This window comes from Lepidochelys kempii, chromosome 16, assembly GCF_965140265.1.
Source record: "Lepidochelys kempii isolate rLepKem1 chromosome 16, rLepKem1.hap2, whole genome shotgun sequence".
NCBI classification, from domain to species: domain Eukaryota; kingdom Metazoa; phylum Chordata; order Testudines; family Cheloniidae; genus Lepidochelys; species Lepidochelys kempii.
In genome coordinates, this window is record NC_133271.1 from 17,476,320 (window position 1) to 17,499,780 (window position 23,461).

The window sequence follows — 23,461 nt, forward strand, 5'->3', positions numbered from 1 at the left end:
AAGTCTGGGTCATATCAACCTCTTCTCAAGTCCTCTCTGGAGAAGCCTGTGCACTGAGGAAAACTTTAGAACAGGAGAGCCAAAGGCCAGGGCCTTTGCACCTTCCAACGGTAAGATATAACCTAGTTGGCAGGGCAGGGGGACTAGAGAGCGCGCACCCCCCCCCCCACAGGGTGTGGGGTGGAATCTGATGCGGGAAGCGAGCTACGTCTACTGCCACATTCCACTCCTAATAACCCAGGTTATACTGTAGCCTGAATTATAAAACTCTGTCCACCATCCCCTGACTCGTGGGTTTGCAGCATTGCTTGACGACTCGTCTCCATGAGCTAAGAGGTATGTTGTCCAAAGCAGTCCCTGCCCCATGCCCAGTTTGGCTCTTCCCCAAGGAAGCCAGAGGGTGGCTCATTTGCAGAATCATCCACAGCACTTCATCCCTCTCGGCCTGGAGGAGGCAGAGCCTGCCAGATGCTGCCAAACATCCTCTGTGCCAATTTCCGTTACCGGTTACGCACGTATGTACAGATACAGCAGCTGCAGGACAACCTGAATGGCCATGTGTCAGTCAGATCCAACCTTCAATTAACTCACTGGCTATTTCTGCTAAGAGTCTGTATTGCTTCATTTCTGGGAAACTTTCTGAGAGCACAAACAAGACAATCCCTGCCCAAAGAGCTTGCAATCTAAGCGCAAGACAAGAGACAGACAGGTAGAAACAGACGAGGGGTGTGTGTGTGAGGGGGAGGCTCAAAGAAAGAATGAGACAATTATCAGTCAGCATGACAAGCAGCAGTCTCAGAACACTGGCTGCCTTGTCAAGTTTTTTATAAGTTTCACAGAACCACTTAGTTACTAATCCCTACGTTTAAGGCCAGAAGGACCTGACTTGCCTAACACAAGGCACAGAATTTTGCCCATTAACTCCTGCATCAGGTCCAATAACTTGTGGCTGGATGAGAGCATTGTTTAGAAAGACATCCAGTCTAGACGTGAAGAGATGGAGAATCCAGCACACTCCTGCACAGACTGTTCCAGCAGGTCACTACTTTCACTGTTAAAAATTTGCACCTTATTTCCAGTTCAAATGTTTCTAGTTTCAGCTTTCGGGCATTGAGTCTGGGGATGCCTTTGTCTGCTAGATGCTACATGGATATTTCTCTAGCAGTGGAATTTTAGTCTGACTGACGGTGACACCTCGCCCACCAGCGCTGACCAAACATTTTCTAGTGAAATACTTTTTTTCTGACTTTTTTTTTTTTTTTTGATAAAACAAAACTTTTCCCACAAAGTGCCGGCTTTCCCTGGACATGGCTTACTTTCATTAGAAAATGGAATTTTTTCAGGTGAAAATTTAAAGGCTTTCTTTTGTTTGTTTCTGACCAAAAACTGAATTTTGGATATGTAACCGGGGTCCTCGTGGGGAGCCAGCTGTGGTCACTCAATTAGGGTGAACTGCAAAGAATGGGGCAGACAATCCCCATAAAGCTGGTGGATATTCCAATACCTAGATTCACCAAGTCAGCATAAAACAGCTTCTTTATTACCTTACTGGTTACTCAGAAGTTCAAACAACACAGTTCCCTTGAAGTGATCCAGCCTCAGGCCTCCATCCAGATACCCACATCAAATATGATGAAAATTTCTGTAAATCTTATTTCATCATATAAAAGAAAAGGTTCTACCAATCCCAAAGAACCAGACACGTCACCTCCCAGGTTAGCAAATGTTTCAGATCTTACCCAAAGACATGCTACAGCCAATTCTTATTCACTCAAATCAAAAGGTTTATTTATAAAAAAGAAAGAAAGAAAGGTGAGAGTTAAAATTGGTTAAAGGAATCAATTACATGCAGTCATGGCAAAGTTCTTGGTTCATGCTTGTAGCAGTGATGGAATAAACGGCTGGCTTAAGTCAAGTCTCTGAAGTACATCCACAACTGGGATGGGTCATTCAGTCCATTGTTCAGAGCTTCAGTTTGTAGCAAAGTTACTCCAGAGGTAAGAAGCAGGACTGAAGACAAAATGGAGAAGATGCAGCTGTCTTTTATAGTCTTTTGCCATGCGGCCTGTGCTTCCTTTGTTTCAAACACAAGCTGCCCAGCACATGGCTTGGAAGCCTTAGAGTTCTCGCCATAGGCATGTCCCTGTCTGCCTTGCTGAGTCATACAGTGCATCTGCCTTCTCTCAATGGGTCAGTTGTATAGCTGAGGGTCCTTAATGGGCCATCAAGCAGGCTAGGCAGTGCTGATGCCAAACTCTCTGGGGGTGTCACCCAGAAGCATAGCCCAAGTTTGAAATACAGACATACATACATACCTATAACTCATAATACAAAGGTGATACAAACATATAAACAAGATTATCAAATCTGGGAAATTATGACATTTTTGCAGATACCTTACATGGCATATCTGGCTGATTATTTCATAGGCGTTATCCCAGGAGCCAACATTTGAAATCCAGGTATAGAGCCAACACTTATAACTTTAAATACAAAAATGATACATGCATACAGATAGCGCAATCATAACCCACCAATCATAACCTTTTTATAGACATCTTACTCAACAACCTTTGTACAATATTGATTGCAACAATGATCTATCTGGTCATATTTCAATCAGATAACATCACAGAGGGGGGGTTTTCAGTTTGACCTGCTGACAAGCAGAAATCTTCCACCAAAAGTTTGGCTGAAATGAAAGTTTTGTTTTCATCAAAATTTTCTCAGAGGGAATCAACACATCCCAGTTTCCAATCAGCACGGAACAACAGGGCTGATAGTCTAGCTCAGTGTTTCTCAGATGTGGCCACCGTGGCTGCATGCAGCCATCTTTGGCTTTTCTTGCAGCCACAGCCTCCTGAGTGGTGATCGGGGGGGAGGGCGGCAATGCAGTGGTCGCTCCCCCGGGGCTGCTAGCAAGGGCTGGGTCCTCCCCCCCTCTGGAGCCAGCTGGTATGAGTTCCCCATCTTCCTGAGGGCAGTGGGGCTCAGGTTTCCGGCTTCAACCCTGGGGTGGTGGGTGACAGGCTCCAGCCACACGGCAGCAGACTCCGACCATGGGGCTTCAGGCTCTGGCTGTGCAGTGGCAGGCTCCATCCCCCAGCCACAGGGCTCACCACCTCTCTTATCACCCCTGGCTCCCGCTGCCTCCTCCGGCCCCTCACCCATCCAGCCCATGACCCTGGGCCCCCACTGCCTCCCGACTCACCTCCCCATCCAAGGCTTAACTTGTCCCCCAGCTTGCCAGGGCTGAGTATGTCTGTTGTGAAAAGTGATATTTTTATGTTTGTTAATATCACTTTTCACTGCCTCCTAGGTAGCTAACAAACCTTCTGCTGTGAAGAGTGATATTAACAAACATACAAATATCACTTTTCACAGAAGCAGACTTATGAGCTAGCAAGTCTAAAAAGAAAACACAACAAGAAAAAGACAAGAACATACAAAGCACCTTATTTGTGTTTCTATTCGGTTTAGTTCCAATGAAGACACAGAGCCAAGTGTACGCTATTTTTATTATTCAGTCTGCGAAAAACCCCTACAGACATAAATTACTATGATTTGGACATTGCGTGTGCGTGTCTGGCTGACACCACAGGGGGGTGCTGTACCATCACACAGAGTAAGCCATCACTAAGGGGTGAGAGTTAACATAGATACGGCAGGGTCCTTGTGAGAAGAAAGGGAAGACACTGAATTCCCATTGATTCCTTCTGGAACAGTCTCCCTACCACAAGGTTACAGTTTCGTGTATCAATGGCTATATTTTGGTTACATTGCTGGGTTGGATTTTCTTCCTCACCTGGTACCTATTCTAGAGCCCTGCAAGGGATTGTTTTTTTTTTTTAACTCCACTCTCATCCCTCTCCGCAATACCCACTCGGGCATTGTTTCTTGCATTTTTATCCCGTTCCCGACCACAAAAACCTGAGACCCAGCAAATCCCACAAGAGAGAAAGATTCCCCCACGCTACTAGAAAAACCCCAAAACAGTCCGTTAATATATGGATATAACGATATATTATGGATATAAATGGAATTCAGACACAATTAATACCACGAAAGAAATAAAACAAATCTTGCTTAAATCATGTAGAAAAACACTAACTCCAGTTATAATAGATGTCAAATCTCTTTCTGTCCCTTGCTTAAGCAGAAGTATTAAAACCTTTATTTAAAAAGCTATGGTGCCGTCCCACAGATTACTGCACTCTGGTTTTTTTCTTTTCTGGCAGCAGGTTCTGCGATACCCACGGGAGCCCAGTCCCACTGCAGGGCTCTGAGCTGCTCCACCCCTGCATTGGCATTTCCACATTCATCTAGGCAAGGGAATGATCACTGCACTAGACAAAAAACGCCTCAGCGGAAACAAACCCTGTTCTGCCCATGCCAGCACAGCTCCCCTTTTACACTCAACGATCTCAGAGCTAGACTCTAAAGCAAACAGGCAGGTGTTTCTGTGTGGTCACTCCTTATTTGAGGTCAAATTTCCAAGATCTCATTACATTTACTGACAGAGTAAGAACGGTCTACCAGTAATAATAATGCTATGCCTAGGGAATTTGTGTGTGTGACAAAGAGTACTTGACCTTGAAGGGGTCAGGGAGTGGGGGGAAAAATTTTCTTTGCTTTAGCTCATAGTAGAATTTAATTCCTTATGAACCTTCCCCCATGTCTTTCGTTACACCCTCCCCCATCCCCCTTCCTTCCCTGAGGTTTGTTTAAGGAGTCTGCTCTAGTGGAGGAAGCAGCAAAGCTACCCATCAGAGTCCTACACCTTCATCTTGCCCCACCGATATGACTCTCCCTTCAGCGCATGAAGAGAGACCTAGATCTTTCTCTCTCCTTTACACCTGTTAAATCGTTACAGCTCCCACCCCGTGTTTCCTATACCTTGGATGCTCGCCAGTCCGGCCTTCTAGCAACCTACGCCCCAACTTCCCCTGGTCGATCCAGGTGTGAAGTGGCAGGAGTTTATACTTATTCCCTGCACAGGGGCATGGTGTACACCTCTGTTTTTAACTATAGCCCCACTTTCCACAGTTCATTCCTAACGGTGGTCTGGCTTTAGGCCAAGGGGTGTATTTTAGGTATGGCGTTGTGAAGGGACCACAGCTCAGTCCATCTTCCCTGCCCTAGCCCAGCCCCACCCCAACCCCCTTATTAAAGCCTGCTGTGGAAGAGTCATGCCTAAACCATGGAAGGGAGAGTACAAATATACATGTTCCCTTTGCACTGGGCCAATCCAGGGGGTCCTTAGGATGCTGTTTGCATCTAGATGGGGTAGAGGACATGGGCAGTGCCATGACTGGCCACAAGCGAGGGCAGCCAGGAGGAAAACAAGAGCTCTGCCTGTTGGTGGAGTGCTTCAGTCAAACAGGTACTGTCTTGGGACAGGTCCAGATAAACCCAAACTCAGCATTGCCAACCCCAAGTCTTTAAAAAAAAAAAAAAGAAGTGGGAGTCAGCACCCCCCAAACCCATGATATTTAAAAATCATAATACAAACTTGTTGGGTTTTTTTTAAATTTATTTGCCTTGTGCCCCACCCCCCACCCCCGGGGCCAAGTTTTTACAGTTCACTTTTCCAAGTTTCTCTCTGTAACCCTCATGCCAGGAAATGAACTGTTTGTTTTTTAAAGAAAGCCAAGATTCCTGGAGTCATGTCATCATGATTCCAGGAAAGAGGACTTTATCAGGGACAAACATCACAAGACTCTCAGTGAAAGTCAAGAGCTAGCAGCTCTGCAAACTGGATTTTTCTACCTACCCCCTTCCTCCCCAAAATAGATCCTAGTACCTACTCCCCCCTCTCCCCAAAAGCAACAATGGGTCAGGTCAAGGTCCCATTTTATCCAGCTCTTCCCCTCACGTACACACACACACACTTTAAAGGCAGAGGCAGGGTTGAAGAGAACAGGAATCAGATAAATGGGTTCAGAGACAGGGCAAAACCCAGGATGGTTTAGAACCTCCCCACCTCCCCCACTTTCTAAAAAAAAAAAAAGCAGGGGTGGAATAAATACTTTAGCTCATCTTCACTTACAAGGAGGTAACTCCTAACCACAAAATTCAGACTGAACCAGGGAGGCCTGTTGCCACCCCAACCCCCCCATTCAGCGAGTGGGAGCAATCATCCCCTACCTGAACCTCTCTGGCCTTCCAGGCTGCCAACACACCATCTCCAGCTCAGCAAGGGACATAATGGCACATGCAGCAGGGTTCCAGATCCTGCTCCAATTTGCCCTTCTTGGTCACCTAATATTATTTCCTAGGGTAACATCATCATGCACTTGGTGGGAATGACCCATCCTCAGGAGCAAGAGAAAACTGAACAGGAGAGGGACTCACCAGCTTGGAAGGAAGGCAGGAGATGCAGCCACTCATCAAACATGGCTGCTTTAGGGCTGCAGCTCCTTGGCTCTGCCAAATTTAAAGGGCCAGCTCCAGCAAGGCATGGTGGGAAGAGAGCTCCTTTAAGAAGGCAACCTTGTACCGGGGAAAAGTTAGGAGGGGCCAAGAGGTCACCCAGGAAAGTGCTGATTCTGCAATGCATGCATCACCTCCATGTGTTACATGCCTTAATAGCCCTTTTTATCCAAGCACATCAAAGGACTTTGCCTCCAAACAGAGGCATGAGGTGGTATTCTGCCTGGTTCACAGATGTATACACAGAGGCATAAGGAATGGTAGAGAAGAGGAATACATAGTATTTGACAGGTTTCAGAGTAACAGCCGTGTTAGTCTGTATTCGCAAAAAGAAAAGGAGGACTTGTGGCACCTTAGAGACTAACCAATTTATTTGAGCATGAGCTTTCGTGAGCTACAGCTCACTTCATCGGATGCATACTGTGGAAACTGCAGCAGATATTATATACGCACAGAGATCATGAAACAATATCTCCTCCCACCCCACTGTCCTGCTGGTAATAGCTTATCTAAAGTGATCATCAAGTTGGGCCATTTCCAGCACAAATCCAGGTTTTCTCACCCTCCACCCCGCTACACACAAACTCACTCTCCTGCTGGTAATAGCCCATCCAAAGTGACAATGGGAAGAGAGTTGTCACTTTGGATGGGCTACTACCAGCAGGAGAGTGAGTTTGTGTGTAGGGGGGTGGAGGGTGAGAAAACCTGGAGTTGTGCTGGAAATGGCCCAACTTGATGATCACTTTAGATAAGCTATTACCAGCAGGACAGTGGGGTGGAAGGAGGTATTGTTTCATGATCTCTGTGCGTATATAATATCTGCTGCAGTTTCCACGGTATGCATCCGATGAAGTGAGCTGTAGCTCACGAAAGCTCATGCTCAAATAAATTGGTTAGTCTCTAAGGTGCCACAAGTCCTCCTGTTCTTTTTACATAGTATTTGTTTTACTATGAATATATACTTCGTAACGCCAAGGAAGCATAAGAGGGGAACAGCGTAACATACATAGGTTTGCGGTCTTTCATTCAGCCCTACATCTCATATGAAGCTATGTAGAAATAACAGAACATCTAGGTACCTATAGGAAATAGAAAAGGCAAAGATCTGCCAAGTGCTGAGCACCCCGACCTTCTTTTGAGCTCAATGTTCTTTCCAGGATGGAGTCTCGAGATGGCCTGATGTGCCTGGAGGTAACTCCCCCTTCTCACTCCAAAAGCAAATGGAGCTGTCTGCTCTGGAGTTTACAGTCAAGTGAAATCTTGATATCAGGGGCCCAGAGGAGAGCTGCCTCTTTGGAATGATGATGTGATTTGGAAAGAGGACCTGCACTAGTTCTGTTTCCCTCTGTGTTTTTATTGTCACCCTCTGAGAGATTTAACCCTTTGGGTTATGCTTCCTAGCAGAGATTTGCCTGGCAGTATCAGATATTGCACCACCAACTTGTTTCCTTCCTGTTTAGGAGGTTAAAAAACAACAAACAAACACAAGGAGACTCGGGTCTCTCTAATCAAAGAGTAAAAATGAGGTTTTGGGGGCAGAGGTTTGTTTTCTACAAAGACTCAGTTCGTTCCTACTTTAGCTTTCTCGCTACATCACCAGGTATTCTTGCCGAAGTGAGGAGATGGGACATCATATCTCTTGACAGTACACACTCCCATCAAAGTGAGTGAGGGGGAACCAAGTGTCTCCCCCTTTCCTCTCCCCAGAGAGATGGGGCCAGGCTACTTAGAGAGTCTTCACCACTTTCTGGTTTCGTTGTGTTCTTAACTTGGCATCATTCCCTCCCTCCTTCCCTCCCGCAAGAACCCTCCCCGCAGGTCACCAGCGAGAAGACTGGAAGACACCACAGTGCTATTGCTGTTGTACTGATGCTGTGGCAATACTGAGCGCTTAATGCACCAGCACTCAGCTGTGAGGAGCACATCCTTCCACCTCTGCAGCCTGCTCCTGGAAACAGGGCATGGCACACACCCAAAGGAGACTTCCCAGAGCCCTAAGCTCCGGCCAGCTGGGAGATGCCTGCACTAAAGCCACAGCAGAGCGAGTTCTTCTCTTGGGAAAGCAGCAAAGGCGTGTCTTTCTAACCCACGTTGCAGCACTGGTGGGTTATCTTTCGTGTCACCAGTGTGTTATGACCGCGAAGAGAATCTGCAGCGCCATGGAGAAGCAAGGCAGCTGTGCCACGCTGTAGGCCACCGAGCGTGTGGGAGCTTTCAGCCGCAGGAGGTAGGCCACGGTGTGAACTATCCGCCCCACACAGAAGATCAGGAAGTGGATCCTTGCCACGATGAGATTGGGGTCCAGCAGGGAGTAGATGGCCCCAAGGAAGAGGAAGGGGAAAATGTTCTCCATGTCATTGCGATGGGCCCTGGAAATGTGAACAGGACAATTCAGGCTTATGGGGCTGCCTTGCAGTTCATTCCCTCCCACCAATCACTGAGCTGCCCAATTCTTCTTCCCACCCCATCCCCATACACAAGTCAGCCCATATTGCTGCCCCTGCCTTTCTGGACTGGATGGACTCTCCCTTGGCAGCCTATCCGTACAGCGCGAGAATGGGATGGATGGGTTGCTGTTAGGTGGAATGCCATGGACTACTGGTGAGGAGTAAGCAGCAGAAACAAATGAGCGAAGAAATGAAGAGTTGCCAGGATTTTCAAAGGGGCCTGGTACCCAACTCCAGCTGGATTTCAGTGGGAGTTAGGCACCTAACTTCTTACCCAGGATCTTTTTAAGGCAAGCGTTCTTAGTGATGAAAAACGGGGGGGGGGGGGGGGACTGACTGATTTTAGAGCCTACAGTAAGACACATTTTTCCTACTAAACTCCCCCTACCCCGCCCCAATGGAAGAGTTTATGAAACAAGGACAAAGCAATGCTTCCCAGAAGCTGGGGAAACCAAAATCCTGGCTGAAACATACTCACTATGTCAGCACACAGACGTGTGTAAATTTTTCCAAATTTCCCATGAGAAGCCAAAAGGAAATTGAAGATCATCCAAGCTTTTACTAATTTTTGGATGCAAGTTTCCCTGGCTCTGCCCCTGTACCCCCTCCTTTGGCTGGGGGAGAGTCTAACCGGGAAGTGTTGGGCAATCTTAAGTATAGGCAGTGCTGCCAGCTATCCCGAATTATACATAAAATAGTCACAGTTAAGATGACGGTCAAATTCATGATCGGTCAAATTCAATCCCACTCCCAGTTGAAGTCCATGGGAGTCTTTCCACTGGACTTAGTGAATACTGGACAGGATCTTTGCAACACATTCTCTCTTTGAGCCCCCCATCCTATAAGGTGCAGAGCGCCCTCAACTCCTACTGAAGTGATATGAGCTGAGGGTACTCTATACCTGATAGGATTGGGCCTCAAAAAATTAAAATTAGTGCAGGCCCCCTCCCAAAAGCCACTAGAAACGACCCTCCTTCACACTGCAGCTCCCAGCCTAAAGTGTTCGTTCATAGAGACCTTCCCCCACCCCCAAAACCTATGCATAGAATAATCTCCACTTCAACTCTGGCTTCTGCTGAATGAATTAGGGCACTCCCCAAGGATGGATCAGCTTTCCCCATGGATCAGCTTTCCCCCTTGTTTTCTGTGTCCTTGTTTATTTAGTCACTCAGTAGGTTCCTCTTTCCAGCCTGAAAAATCCCACTGCATTTGACAGGTAATTCTAACTTAATGCTGCTTTTGTTTGAGCTGAAACTGGTTGTATAAGCAGGGTCAGCAGAAGGAGTGGAGACGGTACAGGAAATAGGAGCAGTTTATTTCTCAAGCCCAGGCTTATACCGCAAACCACTTACATTTGATACATTCACCTTTAAATGGTTTGTGATAGAGATGACAATGCACTTAGTCACCCACGAGTGGCTCAATATCCATAAGAGACTGGGGCCAGGGGGAAAAAATCCTAACACAAACAGTAACCAGGAATGGAATGCTGGAAATTCAGATGCAGCTCTGAGTTATGAGGCTTGGGCCAGTCTCTACAAAATACCTTGACAGGCAACCTGCAAAAGGAAAAGCTATTGGCTTCTTTGTGATCGGTCTGAGAGGCTGGAGAGGGTTTTGCTTCTATTTTTCTGCTTCCCCTGGTTGTTTTAGCTGGAGGTCTCATTAGGGGACCTAGAGCAATGGGGTGGGAGCTTTCTCAGCCCTTATCAGGAGATCATCATCCTTCCTTTCAACTCTCTGGTGGACACAGGCTTTACATCAGTGTTTAAAAGAGGTTTAGCGGTTGTCTTCTTTAACAAAAGAGGGGTGTTCTTACTACAGAATAACTAACATGCATTAGCTGTGTATAAAAACACAGTGGAGAGTGGGCACTGTGGTTTTACTGAGGATTAAAGTACTGTGGGGGGGTCAGCAGGGACAGGGGCTATAGGACTGACCTCACCTAGCCCAGCCAGCCCTACAGCTGGCCTTGTTAGCGAGATAACCCGTGTTTTGTTTTGTTTTGTTTTTTTCTTTCCAAGTACTTTAATGGATTCCATAACAATGAACAAGATTGAGTTTAGAACTGGATCACCTGGCCCTTTCTCTTCTTGTCTCCTCCCAGCTCAAAGTGCTTGCACCTCTGAATGGCCAGCACTCTTTTGGACCTGCAGTTGGGCTCCACACACTCAACCCTCAGCACCATCTTCTTCGTGGTCTTGGCCTTCTTACAGAAGATAGGCTTTGTCTGACCACCATAACCACTCTGCTTCCGATCATATCTCCTCTTTCCCTGAGCATAGAGAGAGTCCTTTCCCTTCTTGTACTGGGTCACTTTGTGGGGCCGGTGCTTGCCACATTTCTTGCATCAAGTCCTGCGGGTTTTGGGGACGTTCATCATCCTGCCAGCACAGCAGCGCCGTGTTAGTTCTCTCCCTGTTAAACTCTGCCCCCCAAACACCTGCATGTTAATGAGGACAGAGCCTTGAACAGTTTGACCAAAACAAAACCCTTCCTCTCTCAGTCAGGTTTCACTGGCTTGGTACCTGTGAAGTCAAAAGCCTACTGGGTCTCTAGTTATCCATAGAGTCTTCCAGGAAGGGAGGGTAGACCAGACCCAAATTGCTAGTGTTAAAAATAATCAGAAAAAAGGTGTCCTTTTTCCCATCAAAGAAGAAGAGTAGAAACCCATTTTCCTGTCCCATTGCATGTCAGCTTTAAAATAACTCCTTCCCCTTATCCCCCAGAGATGACTGGTATTTCAGTGTACAAGCCCTTGTTTAGACTGCAAGCTCTTTGGGGCAGGGACTCTTTTTGTTCTGTGTCTGTATAACACCTAGCACAATGGGGCCTTGGTCCATGACTGGGACTCCTAGGTGCTACCACGATACAAATGAGCACAGCTGGTCAAATTTGGAGTTTCCATCCCATGGATAATTCCTGGATTTTAAATATGGTTTAATCTCAAATCAGGACAGAAAGTTGAAGTGTGTTGCTTCAGTTTGTATGAGATAGGACATTGTGTCACAATGTAATGGGCTAAAGCATGACATGAGACATGGCACATGGCACATCACCACTACATGGCATGACGGCATCACAACGGGACCCTGCATCATAGCCTGACATATCACACTCCGACATCATTATGTCACGGTAGGATACGAAGACTCATGATGTTCTGAGCCAAGAGGTGACATTACATCACTACTATAATACTACAACAAAAGTCAAATAAAACATTGATAAATGATCACAAAAACCTACACATTCCCACAAACATTCCGATTCTGTCAAATCAGTATTTTCTAGGGCTGTCAAGCAATTAAAAAAATTAACCGCGATTAATCGTGCGATTAATCACGTTGTTAAACAATAATAGAATACTATTTATATAAATATTTTTGAATGTTTTTCACATTTTCAAATATATTGATTTCAATTACAATACAGAATACAGAGTGTACAGTGTTCACTTTATATTTATTTTTGATTACAAAAATATTTGCACTGTAAAAAAGCAAAAGAAATAGTATTTTTCAATTCACCTAATACAAGTACTGTAGTGCAATCTCTTTATCATGAAAGTTGAACTTACAAATGTAGAATTATGTACAAAATATAACTGCATTCAAAAATAAAACAATGTCAAACTTTAGAGCCTAAAAGTCCACTCAGTCCTACTTGTTGTTTAGCCAATCGCTCAGACAAACAAGTTTGTTGACATTCACAGGAGATAATGCTGCCTGCTTCTTGTTTACAATGTCACCTGAAAGTGAGAATATGCATTCGCATGGCACTGTTGTAGCCAGCGTTACAAGATATTTAAGTGCCAGATGTGCTAAAGATTCATATGTCCCTTCATGCTTCAACCACCATTCCAGCGGAAATGCTTACATGCTAATGAGGGGTTCTGCTCGATAACTATCCAAAGCGGTGCGGACCGACACATGTTCATTTTCATAATTTGAGTCAGGTGCCACCAGCAGAAGATTGATTTTCTTTTTGGGTGGTTTGGGTTCTGTAGTTTCCCGCATCTGAGTATTGCTCTTTTAAGACTTCTGAAAGCATGCTCCACACCTCGTCCCTCTCAGATTTTGGACGGCACTTCAGATTCTTGAACCTTGGGTTGAGTGCTGTAGCTACCTTTAGAAATCTCACATTGGTACCTTCTTTGTATTTTGTCAAATCTGCAGTGAAAGAATTCTTATAACGAACAACATGTGCTGGGTTATCATCAGAAACTGTTATAACATGAAATATATGGCAGAATGTGGATAAAACACAGAGCAGGAGACATACAATTCTCCCCCAAGGAGTTCAGTCACAAATTTAATTAACGCATTATTATTTTAATACGTGTCATCAGCATGGAAGCATGTCCTCTGGAACGGTGGCCGAAGCATGAAGAGGCATACAGCTGTTTAGCATATCTGACACGTAAATACCTTGAAACGTCGGCTACAACAGTGCTATGCAAATGCATGTTCTCACTTTCAGGTGACATTATAAATAAGAAGCGGGCAGCATTATCTCCTGCAAATGTAAACAAACTTGTTTGTCTGAGCGATTGGCTGAACAAGAAGTAGGCATGGGTGGACTTGTAGGCTATAAACAAACATTGATTTGTTTTTGAGCGCAGTTATGTAACAAAACCCCCTACATTTGTAAGTTGTGCTTTCACGATAAAGAGATTGCACTACAGTACTTGTATGAGGTGAATAGAAAAATACTTTCTTTTGTTTATCATTTTACAGTGCAAATATTTGTAATAAAAATAACAGAGCGAGTACTGTACATTTTGTATTCTGTGTTGTAATTGAAATCAATATATTTGAAAACATAGAAAAACATCCAAAATATTTAACAAATTTCAATTGATATTCTATTCTTTAACAGTGTGATTAAAACTGCAATTAATCGCGATTAATTTTTTTTGAGTTAATCGCGTGAGTTGACTGCCATTAATCGTCAGCCCTAGTATTTTCCCTAACAGAAAACTCTTCTGTTGGAATTTTTTTGACCAGCTCTAGCAATAAGCCTTAAGCAATAAGGCTTTGAAAACCTGGATTTTAGAGGTTTCATCCTAATCTCTAGTCAACGCTGGCCTTTTCTGTAGCATGGCAAGCCTTAGCAGGAGTGCATCCTACTCATCCGCACCATGCTGCCCTCTGGCCATGTTATTAGCTAACTTGGCATGCCTAGGTCTCCAAGGCAAGGGTGGGGTGAGGACGGACAGTGAGAGCCCGGTACTTTGAGCATCTGCACTGACGCAGAAATGCTGGGAAGAGGGATCTGGATGACAGGCCTCAATGCCTGGCAGCTGCTTCCAATCACCACATCCCCAATTCTGAGGGAGACGGAGCGTGCGCCAAAGCAACCCAGTCACCATTTCCTGTCTCCCCATCCTCACTCCAGACCCGTAAATGCGGATATTATGTAAACACGACAACCACAGCCCGTGGCCAACACCTCAATCAAGCCATTTCCTGCCCCGAGCTATCCAGGCATGGGAAGGCAGCCACTGAGTCTGTTTATTTTTAATGAAGGTTTTATCTGCTGGCTAAAAGGCCCAACCCTACTCCCCAGTTACCCTCACCTGGGTGACTCTGTGCCAAAATCTCTCGCTTCCTAAGTGACTTTTGCTCAGTAACTTTCTCCTGGAGCCTGCCTTGGTAGCTGTCAGGGTTCCCTCCCCACTCTGAACTCTGGGGTACAGATGTGGGGACCCACACGAAAGACCCCCTGAGCTTATTTCTACCAGCTTAGGTTAAAAACATCCCTAAGGCACAAATCCCTTGTCCTTGGACGGACGGTATGCTGCCACCACCAAGTGATTTAGACAAAGATTCAGGGAAAGGCCCACTTGGAGTTCCTATTCCCCCAAAATATCCCCCCAAACCTCTACACCCCTTCCTGGGGAGGCTTGAGAATAATATCCTCACCAATTGGTACAGGTGAGCACAGACCAAACCCCTGGGACACTGAAAATCAATCAAGTTCTTAAAAGAAACATTTTATTACAAAAAGTAAAAGCATCACCTCTGTAAAATCAAGATGGAAGGCAGTTTTACAGGGAAAAATAAAAAGATTTAGGACACAGAGAATTCCCCTCTAGGGTTAGTTTCAAAGTTACAAAAAACAGGAATAAACCTCCCTCTAGCAAAGGGAAAATTCATAAGCTAAAACAAAAGATAACCTAACCCGCCTTGCCTGGCCTTACTTACTATTTTCGTAATATTAGGGAATTGTTCAGGATTGTTTGGAGGAGATGGATTTCTGCCTGGCCCTCTCAGTTCCAAGAGAGAACCCCCCTAAACAAAGAGCCCAAACAAAGCTGCCTCCCCCCCACCCCCTGTATTTGAAAGTATCTTCTTTCCCCATTGATTCTTTTGGTCAGGTGCCAACCAGGTTATTTGAGCTTCTTAACCCCTTACAGGTAAGGGGGAATTCTAGACTACTCTTGGCTGTATGGTTCTGACAGTAGCTAAACTCTGTGGGCTAAATTCTTCTCTTGGTTACACCAGTGTAAATCCAGAGCAACTCCCCATAGCCTGGGCAGTCTGGCCACGTTGCACACTGGGTGGTCTCCATGAGAAATGGCAGAGTGGGGGGGCAGTCCGGATTTTTTAAGTGCAGGTACTCCCCCCCCACCAGTATGGCTCTACCCCAGAGGCTTGACCTGCCCTGGTGCGTTTCTGTATAAAATGGCATCCTCCATGTGGCATGGCCTTGCATGTTCAGTGTGCGTGAGGTCAAAAGTGTGGTCCCGCCCCATTGTTCCACATGGATGCATACAATTATTTGGTTAAGTCTCTCTTACACACACAAATCTGAAATCACAGACTCCTCAGTGAGCTGGTAGGAATAGCAGGTTTCTTATCCTCCCTGTGGGCAGACACTAAAGGGCAACCTGTTCTCACACAAAAAGCCACACCATTACGGGGCATTTCCCCACTTCCATAAGCAACCCATCCCCAGAGCACACACCTCCGGCTCTGTACTTTTACTGCAGCAGGCCTGAAAGGCAGGCCCCCAAATCCTTTGCTTACAAATCCTTTCCAGTTCCAGCTGTATATTAGTAAACAACTATAAATCTCCCCACACCCAACTCATTTCGCCTCTGTTTCTGCGTCATGCAACCAGTTTCTCCTCTGGCGTACTGGAGGTCATGGAGAAAGGACGGTTAACAGCACCCAAGCTGCCGAGCCAGCCCTCAGCTCAACAAAAATAAACTCTCAGGCACTAGCCATGCCAGCACATAGCGTCCTCCCAGACAGACTTCAGCAGGAGAAATGGAAAGAAACAAAGGCAGCTTTTTGGCCAACTCTAATGCCCGGGGCTCCTTATAAGGCTGTGGGATTCCAGACTCTCTGCTTGTTTTCTTTCAGGTCTCGCTGTTGGGCTCTCTCCAGTCCTTTTGTGGCTCACTTTACACAACTCCTAACCACAGCCATCTCCTACTCCCGCGTCATGCTGCTGGGGCTCGAGGGAAAGTCAGGCTTCGTCTTCACTTGGAAAAGAGTTTGTAACATGGAGTTAGTTAACACACAGCAGTTGTCTCTAAGCTCTAAGCTCTCCTTGGGGTTTACTTTGACCAGCCAGCAAGGGTTAAAATTACTCCTGCCTTGCCTTCACTCGGGCTACGTCTTCACTGCCAACATAAGGGGATTTTAACGTTCCCTTCAGTTATCTCACTGAAAATTCCAGTGGAGGCCATTTCTACTGAGCCTTTTGATGTAGCGAGGTGAAATCAAACCCTGTGCCCCATGGCAGAGCTTGCTTTGACACATCACAATTATAACTACAGAACCTTGTCTGCATTAGCATTTTACAGTGACCTGGCTAACACACACACACACACACACACACACACACACACACACACACACACACACACACACACACACACACACAAGCTTAGGGCAAGCCTACACTACAAAATTAAGTTGACCTAAGTTACGTCAACATACAGCCACTGCAGCAATTAAATCGCATTTGCACGTCCACACTAAGCTCCTTGTGTCGGTGGTGCGTGTCCTCACCAAGAGCGTTTGCACCAATTTAAGGTGCGGGGAACTGTGGGACGGCTTCTGAAAGGCAGCCACAGTTGATGTAAGCAACACAGTGTCTGCACTGACACTGCATCCACCTAACTACATCGACTTAAGCTCTTTGCCTCTCGCGGAGGCGGCATTAGTAAGTCGGTGTGACGGGCGAGTTACATCGGTGGGAGCGACATTTTAGTGTAGATGCTTACAGTTAGGTCACCCATCAGTTATCTCACTGAAAATTCCAGTGGAGGCAACGCTAAGCTGAACCCTAAGCTGCTTTATGTCAACCTAACTCTGTAGCGCAGACTAGGCCTTAGCTATGGTTTTGCTGTCATGTAACACCAAGTTCCTTAATACAGGTTTAAAATTCCTCGTGAAGATACAGCGGCTGTGGGTTAATACACTAGCCTGCCACCATTTGGAGAGCTGGGTTCAAATCTAGCCAGGAGCACAAGTGAGCTCAGGTTCGGGGTGGGGGGGGGGTCGGTCTCAACCTCGTTTGTACCGATTAGAGGCAAAACCAACATGCAATGTGACATCACTGACTGTCTCCTCTTAGACCTAGGACTGAAACAGTGACCAAGGTGCACTGGCAGAATTGTGTGGGAGCCCAGAGCATTCCTAGTCATGGACTGAGCTATTGTCAGAGCTGTGCAGGGATTAGTGAAGATTTGAGTCTGGCAGAGCTGGGGGTGTTGGGGGAACCTTAGTGCATTAATTCAAGACATGTCCACAGTCATCTGGGACACTCTGAAAATCTGGACCCTAAGGAGCCAGTTATAATGGGACCCTCGGGGTTGATGGCTTTAGGACCCCAGGCATGAATCCATCCATGTTTCATGAGCCAGTGCCTCCATTTCATATTTAACTAGCCCCAGCACAAGGAGCTGATGGGATCCTGCTTCAGGCTTCCGTTGATCAATCCACGTAGGTAATTGCCAAATTAATGAGCCCTACACTTTGCCTTTCCCATGATACCGAGCAGCTGCTGAGGAGCGTTTCACCACGTGCTGGCCAATGGAATTCACAGTACAGAACTTGCCTGCGGCATCGCTCCACGTCTGGGTCCTCTCGAAAGTACTGCAGCCCTCCGTTCCTCAGGGCGTCCTCTGGATTGGCGAAAGCCTGGAAGAAAGAATTGCCATCTCAGAGGCGTGAGAAGATGCTTCCCACCAAGACTCACGGGAGTCTGAGGTGTAGAGCCCTGCGCAGATAGGACATTTGTATCTGCAGCTGATCAGCGGCTAGCCGCGGATTTGCAGGGCTCCAGAGCAAAGACGCTAAGTGCAATCAAGTTTGCTGCACAGTGCTAAGGTTGCTCAGTGAAAAGGGAGCCAGGAAATGGGGAGTTAATGTTCCCATGGCAAGGCCAGCTCCCTGTGCTGCTCCTAGCATGTAGGAGGTGATCCCTTTCTGTTCCTCATTAAATGTGCAGCTTTTACGCAGAGTCTTGGGACCCAGTCCTGCCAAGTCCCCTGTGCGCGATTAATTCAGTCACATGCTCTGACAAGCATTCGCAGGATCCAGCTCTTTGGCTGAGACTGTCAAAGCTGTTTAGGGATTTGGAGACCCAGGCCCAGCTCCTCAGAGGTATTTAGGGGCCTCATCTGCCTCTTTGGGCACCACTGACATTTTCAAAACAGCCCTCAGCTGCCACCCAGCCCCATAGGTACCAAGATCCCCATGGTGTTTACGTTTCCACCAATCAGTATTTGAAATGCTGCCTAAGCCGTGATGTTGACCCACAGCGAGCAAGCTGCTCAGAGCCCTTGCTGAAGCCTAAGCCACACAGGGCCAAAACACAGGAATGCCTATCCTGCCAATGGGACCCATCAGCGTGCTCTACCCCCAGACCCGATCCCTGTCAGACCCCCATTGCCAGAGGGCTGGATACAGACCGCCAATAGGGATGTGGGAGTGGGGGACAGCACAGCATCCCACAAAGAGACAACTGGGGGCACAGGGAAACTGGGATTTAGTTAAGGATTGATCCCCAACTTGATTTAGTTGGGGATTGGTCCTGCTTTGAGCAGGGGGTTGGACTAGATGACCTCCTGAGGTCGCTTCCAACCCTGATAATCTATGATTCCATGATTCTACGCTGGAGACAGTGCAAAACTCCCACTGACTCCAGGGGGACCAGGATTTCCCCCTTTTCACTCGTTTGTTCGGCAGTTCAGGGAGGAGGAAGTGATCGTCTCAAAAGGCTGAGCTGTATGCGAGGGTGAGAAGGAACTCACATATTTCTACTGTCAACATGTCAACACCACCTTCAAACAGAGCCCAAGCAAGGGAGAGCAAGACAGTTCTGAGCAACCAGGATTGTAATCAAATTCAAAGGCGACACCTGGGAGGGACAAGAATGATCAGATGCTCCTGGGGGTGGCACATTCAGCAGGGAACCGCAGCAGCAAAAGGAGCAGAGCGCGGGGTCGCCCTGCCCCCAGCCCTTCCACGCAGCTGTATCTCCTGTCTGGGTCCATACAGCCCCACCAGAGGACAGGCCTGGAGGCAGCACAGCCTCACCGGAGGACAGAGCTCGGGGCTGGGCTAGGGGTGGGTACAGCCGCACTGGAGGAGTTGCTGGGGGGGAGCCACCTGGCAACCCCACATTCTGCTCCTTTCGCTGCTGCGGTTCCCAGGAGAGCCCTGCGGTTCAGGGAAAGGAGCACAACGTGCCACACCGGCAGCTCTTCCAGCGCAGCTGTACTGGTACCAGCCCCGGCCCTGTCCTCCGGCTGTGCTGTGCGGACCCCTGACTGGAGATGCAGCTGCGTGGAAGGGCTGCGGGATTTTTGTTTCTTTGTTTTAGAAGTAGAGCTGTAATACAATTTCCTGAACTGGCATTTGGTTAAATTGCTTGAACTTGCTGTTTGAGCCCTAACCCCGTTACATACATCAGGGCTACAGCACAGAAGTGCCAGGTCCTCACCCTAGTTTTCACAGTGAGAAAGAGTCCTAAAAACAGGCCTGTTATTTAACACACACACACCACACACACACGGCTTGACCAGTTTCCAGTAAAAATTTTACTAACATTTTTGAACTGATTTATAGCAGACTTCTCTTTGTTGCAGGGCGTTCAGTTGGGATTTTTTTTTTAAAGGAAAAAGGACAGAATGTCCTAGCAAGAGGAGAAAAAACATGAGCTAATGTTTGACTGACTTCCGTAGACATGTGAGGCCAGCTTTTCTGCATGCACTAGGAGAATATTTCTGTTCTACTTCCCAACCCCAAAACAAGTTCCCTCTAGACATGTTTACCTCCTAAGAAGTTAGGTCCTCCTGTAACAAACACAGGTAGGAATTCAGCCTTTAAAATGCCACAAGCAGACTCATAGTTCACAGGTTGTTGGGGTTTTTTTTGCTATTCACTTAAACAACTTTTTAAAAATTAGTTTCTTACAGACAAACTGTCAAACTGATAGTTAGCGAATAGGCTGTTTCCAAAAGGAACTCACTTGCATGGCATTTTAGATTTGCAAATTACTGTTTATCTTTTTGAATCCTACTCTAAACATGTTGCAGATGAGAGGGAAATACTCACACACCACCCCAAGCTCATCTACTGCAGCTATAAAATAGTTTCCAACTTGCTTCAAAGCCTCAGTAAAACCAGTCAGCCACTATTTAAAGGAGCAAACTCAATACTAGCAGTTGCCGAAATGCTAACAGAAACCCCAAAGCAGTGCAGGCAGTTCTGGAGCGCAGAAAAGCTGGAACATACCTTCTTTCTGAGCCTCACTTGTCCTGTAATGATGGCAAGAACATACATTTTTATAATCAAGATCGTGCTGTAGAAAGTAAACGATGCAAAGACTTCGTTTTCCATCATTTTCTGGAAAGGTGGGAGAGGATTTGTGTTTCCTTAAGCAGGCTTCAGCCACTAGCGATCTCAGTTCAGAGATTGATTCTGTGAGAGAGGGGGAAGGATCACTGTTTTACTCAAGTCTAAACATAAACTTGTACACCCACAGACCGCCTCTTGCTTCGTACACCCAGCATTGCAACAGCTATTCAATTCTAAACCACTCAACCATATTTTAATTCCTCAGATCTATAGATACAAAAAATCCACAAGTAACAAAGAAAGACACCCCCCCCCACAAACACACATACTTTGAACTCTAGAACGGACCCATTCCACATTATTTTCATAACATATTGGTGACTCTGTGGATAGTTATAATAGCAAGCCCTAGCTCTTCTTCAGTGCTCCAGCTGGGACATTTTTGACAATATAGGTACATCAGTCAGGGGTGTTTGATCCCTGACCCACAGAGTTGTGCGCAGCAGTCTGCCCACATGCTAGCTTACCTGGTGTCACCCTCTTCCACAGGGGCCCTCTAGGTCCAGTCCTTCAAACCCTGCCAGCAGGGCTTTGCCCTCTCACTTCCAGCTTCAGGTCAGTGCTTGGATCAAAGTGAGGGTCACTCAGGCAGTTCCTGCTGACCCTTTAGCCACAAAAACTTGTGTAAAAAGAAAAGGAGTACCTGTGGCACCTTAGAGACTAACCAATTTATTTGAGCATAAGCTTTCGGGAGCTACAGCTCACTTCATCGGATGCATACTGTGGAAAGTGTAGAAGATCTTTTTATACACACAAAGCATGAAAAAATACCTCCCCCCACCCCACTCTCCTGCTGGTAATAGCTTATCTAAAGTGATCACTCTCCTTACAATGTGTATGATAATCAAGTTGGGCCATTTCCAGCACAAATCCAGGTTTTCTCACACACCCCACCCCACCCCCCACAAACCCACTCTCCTGTTGGTAATAGCTTATCTAAAGTGACCACTCTCCTTACAATGTGTATGATAATCAAGGTGGGCCATTTCCAGCACAAATCCAGGGTTTAACAAAAACGTCTGGGGGAGGGGAGGGTAGGAAAAAACAAGGGGAAATAGGTTACCTTGCATAATGACTTAGCCACTCCCAATCTCTATTCAAGCCTAAGTTAATTGTATCCAATTTGCAAATGAATTCCAATTCAGCAGTCTCTCGCTGAAGTCTGGATTTGAAGTTTTTTTGTTGTAATATCACAACTTTCATGTCTGTAATCGCGTGACCAGAGAGATTGAAGTGTTCTCCGACTGGTTTATGAATGTTATAATTCTTGACATCTGATTTGTGTCTATTTATTCTTTTACATAGAGACTGTCCAGTTTGACCAATGTACATGGCAGAGGGGCATTGCTGGCACATGATGGCATATATCACATTGGTGGATGTGCAGGTGAACGAGCCTCTGATAGTGTGGCTGATGTTATTAGGCCCTGTGATTGTGTCCCCTGAATAGATATGTGGGCACAGTTGGCAACGGGCTTTGTTGCAAGAATAGGTTCCTGGGTTAGTGGTTCTGTTGTGTGGTATGTGGTTGCTGGTGAGTATTTGCTTCAGGTTGGGGGACTGTCTGTAGGCAAGGACTGGCCTGTTTCCCCAGATTTGTGAGAGTGTTGGGTCATCCTTCAGGATAGGTTGTAGATCCTTAATAATGCGTTGGAGGGGTTTTAGTTGGGGGCTGAAGGTGACGGCTAGTGGCGTTCTGTTATTTTCTTTGTTAGGCCTGTCCTGTAGTAGGTTACTTCTGGGAACTCTTCTGGCTCGTCAATCTGTTTCTTCACTTCTGCAGGTGGGTATTGTAGTTGTAAGAATGCTTGATAGAGATCTTGTAGGTGTTTGTCTCTGTCTGAGGGGTTGGAGCAAATGCGGTTGTATCGCAGAGCTTGGGTGTAGACAATGGATCGTGTGGTGTGGTCAGGGTGAAAGTTGGAGGCATGTAGGTAGGAATAGCGGTCAGTAGGTTTCCGGTATAGGATGGTGTTTATGTGACCATCGTTTATTAGCACTGTAGTGTCCAGGAAGTGGATCTCTTGTGTGGACTGGACCAGGCTGAGGTTGATGGTGGGATGGAAATTGTTGAAATCATGGTGGAATTCCTCAAGGGCTTCTTTTCCATGGGTCCAGATGATGAAGATGTCATCAATATAGCGCAAGTAGAGTGGGGCGTTAGGGGACGAGAGCTGAGGAAGTGTTCTAAGTCAGCCATAAAAACGTTGGCATACTGTGTGGCCATGTGGGTACCCATAGCAGTGCCGCTGATTTGAAGGTATACATTGTCCCCAAATGAAGTGAGCTGTAGCTCACAAAAGCTCATGCTCAAATAAATTGGCTAGTCTCTAAGGTGCCACAAGTACTCCTTTTTCTTTTTGCAAATACAGACTAACACGGCTGTTACCCAAAAACTTATGTGTCTCCCTGGGCCTCTTGAATCTGCTCTGACCAGTCTGTACAATTCCCCCCAGGGGCTGCTACTTCTCTGGAGTGATTTACCTGTCCTGGGATTTGCAGTAACTAGCCTCCCACTGATATTAATGCCTGGGGGAAACTCAGCTAGAATACAATCCTTCACTCACACAGACATACGGTTTCATAGCAATTCCCTGGGCCCAGGCGTCGGGCACATCTTGCTGTAATAGTCTCTTTAAATCTCCACATTTCCAAGGTTTCACCTCTGCCACAAACTTATTTGCTTTTGGAGGGCAG

At 46.4% G+C, this 23,461-nt stretch overlaps 1 protein-coding gene and 1 pseudogene across 1 annotated transcript; both read right to left on the reverse strand.

Annotated features, from left to right (window-relative positions):
- Positions 1 to 7,299: 7,299 nt before the first annotated feature.
- Positions 7,300 to 21,509, reverse strand: PTGES (prostaglandin E synthase). The gene is made up of 4 exons (XM_073314691.1): positions 21,232 to 21,509; positions 20,642 to 20,827; positions 17,958 to 18,040; positions 7,300 to 8,801 (listed from the first exon to the last, which is right to left on the reverse strand). Exons 2-4 carry the CDS (start codon positions 20,747 to 20,749, stop codon positions 8,552 to 8,554), a joined length of 441 nt encoding a protein of 146 aa, XP_073170792.1. The 5' UTR covers positions 20,750 to 20,827; positions 21,232 to 21,509; the 3' UTR covers positions 7,300 to 8,551.
- Positions 9,816 to 11,277, reverse strand: LOC140899337 (large ribosomal subunit protein eL42-like; annotated as a pseudogene).
- Positions 21,510 to 23,461: the final 1,952 nt, after the last annotated feature.

Coding starts and splice junctions, on each gene's coding strand:
- PTGES (XM_073314691.1), bottom strand. CDS start 20,749: ATGATGGAAAACGAAGTCTTTGCATCGTTTACTTTCTACAGCACGATC. Junction 18,041..20,641: donor AAGTGAGGCTCAGAAAGAAG/GTATGTTCCAGC, acceptor TCTTTCTTCCAG/GCTTTCGCCAATCCAGAGGA. Junction 8,802..17,957: donor GACGTGGAGCGATGCCGCAG/GCAAGTTCTGTA, acceptor TCACATTTCCAG/GGCCCATCGCAATGACATGG.